The following is a 3234-nucleotide window of genomic DNA, read 5'->3' on the forward strand; positions in this document are numbered from 1 at the left end:
TGAAATAAATGTGCAGTTGTTATTATGATTCGTCTTTCACAATGCCATATAAATTAAAAAAATTAACAGATATTTTCTGAACGAGAAATTTTGAGTTTGTTTTTTTATAAGCACCTAACAGCAGCAATTCAATCATTTTAGTAAAAATTATTATGGAATTATAAAATGAAATATGCTTTTTATAAGTAAATTATTAATTATGTAATGCACAAATTCAATGTTTTTTATTTTAATAAAAATGCGAATACTACCAGTGGAGTGTTCAGTTACCAAAGAAATATCGCTATGACTAGTATGTACGTTATTGCTGCTGTAAGCAGTTGTTTCATAAATTAAAATTATTTATGTTTGATAAGTAGAAATAATTTTTAAACTAAGAAAAACTGCATTCAATAAATTGCTGAAACAATCCAACGCCGATTTTCATGGCGAGTATTTTTTTGAATAACTTACTGTGGTTATGAAATAAGTACTTGATTTTGTTTAATTCATTTGATAGTTCTGTAGGTGTGTATTTCTCGCAGATGCCAACGGCCTTTTTGTCAACTGCTTTACACTTGATTGTTCAAAGATGTGTTATGACAGTGATAAACTGGTTTTAACGAAAATTTTCTCTGCTTCTCTTCATGCTGTTTTGTTGTTTTCGTTTTTTTCTCTTTGAATTTCTATCAACCTCTCCAGCGTGTTGTGCATCTTGATTTGCTAGCATCGTTCGCGGAACAGCAGCAATGAACGCGATTATTTATTAATTTCATATTTTTGGGTTTCATTTTTCGTTGGGTCACTGAATAGCCATAATAATTTTTTTTCAGCCAAAATGGAAAAGGTGGTAAATATTTATCCAAATCAGCTTGCCTGCTGCAATGTGTGCAAGTAATGTGGTTGTTGTTTCAAGCCGGCGACGCATCGCTTTGCACTCCGAATGCTGGTAATGTCGCTAGTCTGGTGCGACGTCTAAGCTCCGAATTTAAATCCAGAAGCAACGCACCCAGTGATCATTGTCGCAAAAGTAATTTGTGTGATAATTTTCAACACTGCAACGCGCATAAATAATAATTAATAATTGGAATATTGCTAAAGGTGGCCAATTTTAAGTTTCAGAATTTGTTTGCAGTTGTATGCTGTTGGTTGGAAAAAAACCTTCATTAGCTTGTTTTCGCCTCTGAAGCATCAATCGATGCTTGCCCGGCCATTGTTGATTGTCACGCAACGCCCACCGCAGTTCTTGTCCAGTTCGGTTGCTTGTTATTTAAATATTATGAAATTTGATTCTGAATTCTTTATATGGTGAGATACAAGGACTTCCAGTATATTTGCATTCTAGTGAAGTTTTTTAGCTACTAAATATTATTTTGAACAAATTTAATTAGATGGCAATGACGTAAAATAAAGTATAAATGATGATAAAATTAATCTGCGTATAAATAGATGCGACACGATAAAGCTACTATTCCATTAAAATTAAAAACTGGAAGAATATAATAATAAGCAAGAGAGGTAGCAGGTCATTTTGCTTTGGCTTTGCATTAATGCCGTTGGCGGTATGGTGTGCGATGCATGCAAAAAAGAAACGCACTTATTTGCAGTGATGAAATGATTGGTCGGGTGATGAATTAAAAGGTGAAAAGATCTATTCTAATTTTTATTTGCCCAAAAATTCAAGTTTATTTTATTTGTACATTTAATAGCGTTTTTTCAGATTTTTAATTTTGAAATTTAATTACTGAATTATATATAAAACCCTGAATGTAATGCTATGAGAATACTTTGGCAATTCAAAAATTTTGATCATAGCTTATTGCTGACATAATGAAAAGCATAATTAAAAAAAATTTTATTTAATTGTATAAAGTAAATCACACCAAGTATTTATCTTAACTGCTTTGTTTAAATTTAAACAATTCTTTCAGCTTTAAACAATTTATGCTTAAAAGAAATAACTTTAAAACGCTATTGCTCAACGCAAAACTTGCAAAATAATTTTTATTTTGTTTTCATCCATCTTTGGCAATGGACAGTGGTCAACTTGCGGAAATTCAACCTGGAAGCGTCCTGTTTGGCCGTTTTGAAATGGTTAGGAAATTGGGCGTTGGTAGTTTCGGTGCGGTTTTTGAAGCAATTGACGAAGGGTCTGGACAACGAGTAGCTGTGAAAATAGAACTGAAGAAGTACGGAAGATATGGGAAAGGGGAAACCATTTTGAAAGAGGCTAAAGTAATGGAAGCAATGCAAGGTGTCCATCATTTTTTGGAATATTATGGGTGTGGCAAACAGCACGCCTGCCATTATATTGTAATGGAGCTCGCCGATGCAAGTGTAGCGAAACTGTTGCAGCGGTCAGAAATGGGCAAATTTTCTCTGTCAACGTCGGCATATTTTGCCTATAATTTTGTTGAAGCACTGAAAAAGCTTCACAAAGCTGGGTTTGTGCACCGCGACATTAAGCCAGCAAATTTTCTTGTCAAAAGAATTGGAACAGTCCTCAATGTATATTTGACTGATTTTGGAACTGCAAAGTCCATTGAAAATTATTGTGAAACGGTGAAGCCGCAGAGTAAGGTTCCATTTGTGGGATCAATTAATTATTCATCCCCCAACGTCCACATGGGGAAACCGTATGGCCCAGTCGATGACTTGTTTGGTGTGTTTTACAGTTTTTTGAAAATTAGCAGTGGGACTCTTCCGTGGTGTGGACGTTTCAAATCAATTGTACCTATACAAAAGTTCTGCATTTCCCCCACAGAACTGATTGGTTGCAAACCAGAAACTGTCTACCAGATTTATGAAAAGCTGCGTTCTCTTACTTATGATGATTCAATCGATTACGATTGGTTCATTGATAAGTTCAAAAGCTTGATGATTTCTGATGTATCTCCACTCGAAGAAATTTCTGAGTGCTTTACTGCCTAATTATAGTGATATGAAAATTTTTTCTAATGTTTTGTTTTTCAGAATAATTTATTTTTTTTTAAGCTTATCATCTTCTTTTGAAATGAAAATATAGTATTTTTGCCTACTGTTGTCATCAGTTCACATTGTATATTATTTTTCATTTAATATTCTATTTTTCAGCAATTAATGTTTTTCTGGAATTGAATTTTATCATATTTCTTGATAATTTATGTTATTTTAGCTTATTATTTCAAATAAATTATAAAAAAATTGTCTTGGGAAGTTCCGATGATTATTTATCATTGACACAGAGCGCAGACTTTTGCTGGCATATTCTAACTG

General features: G+C 33.1%; 1 protein-coding gene across 1 annotated transcript; it reads left to right on the top strand.

Annotated features, from left to right (window-relative positions):
• Positions 1-2010: 2010 nt before the first annotated feature.
• Tsp_12401 (putative Tau-tubulin kinase 1) lies at positions 2011-2910 on the top strand. The gene has a single exon (XM_003370528.1). The coding sequence runs from the start codon at positions 2011-2013 to the stop codon at positions 2908-2910; it is 900 nt and encodes a 299-aa protein (XP_003370576.1).
• Positions 2911-3234: the final 324 nt, after the last annotated feature.

The sequence above is a fragment of the Trichinella spiralis genome (assembly GCF_000181795.1).
Source record: "Trichinella spiralis strain ISS 195 chromosome Unknown Scfld611, whole genome shotgun sequence".
Taxonomy (NCBI): domain Eukaryota; kingdom Metazoa; phylum Nematoda; class Enoplea; order Trichinellida; family Trichinellidae; genus Trichinella; species Trichinella spiralis.

Excerpts from the sequence above, each read along its gene's own strand:
- Tsp_12401 (XM_003370528.1), top strand. The coding sequence starts at position 2,011 with ATGGACAGTGGTCAACTTGCGGAAATTCAACCTGGAAGCGTCCTGTTT.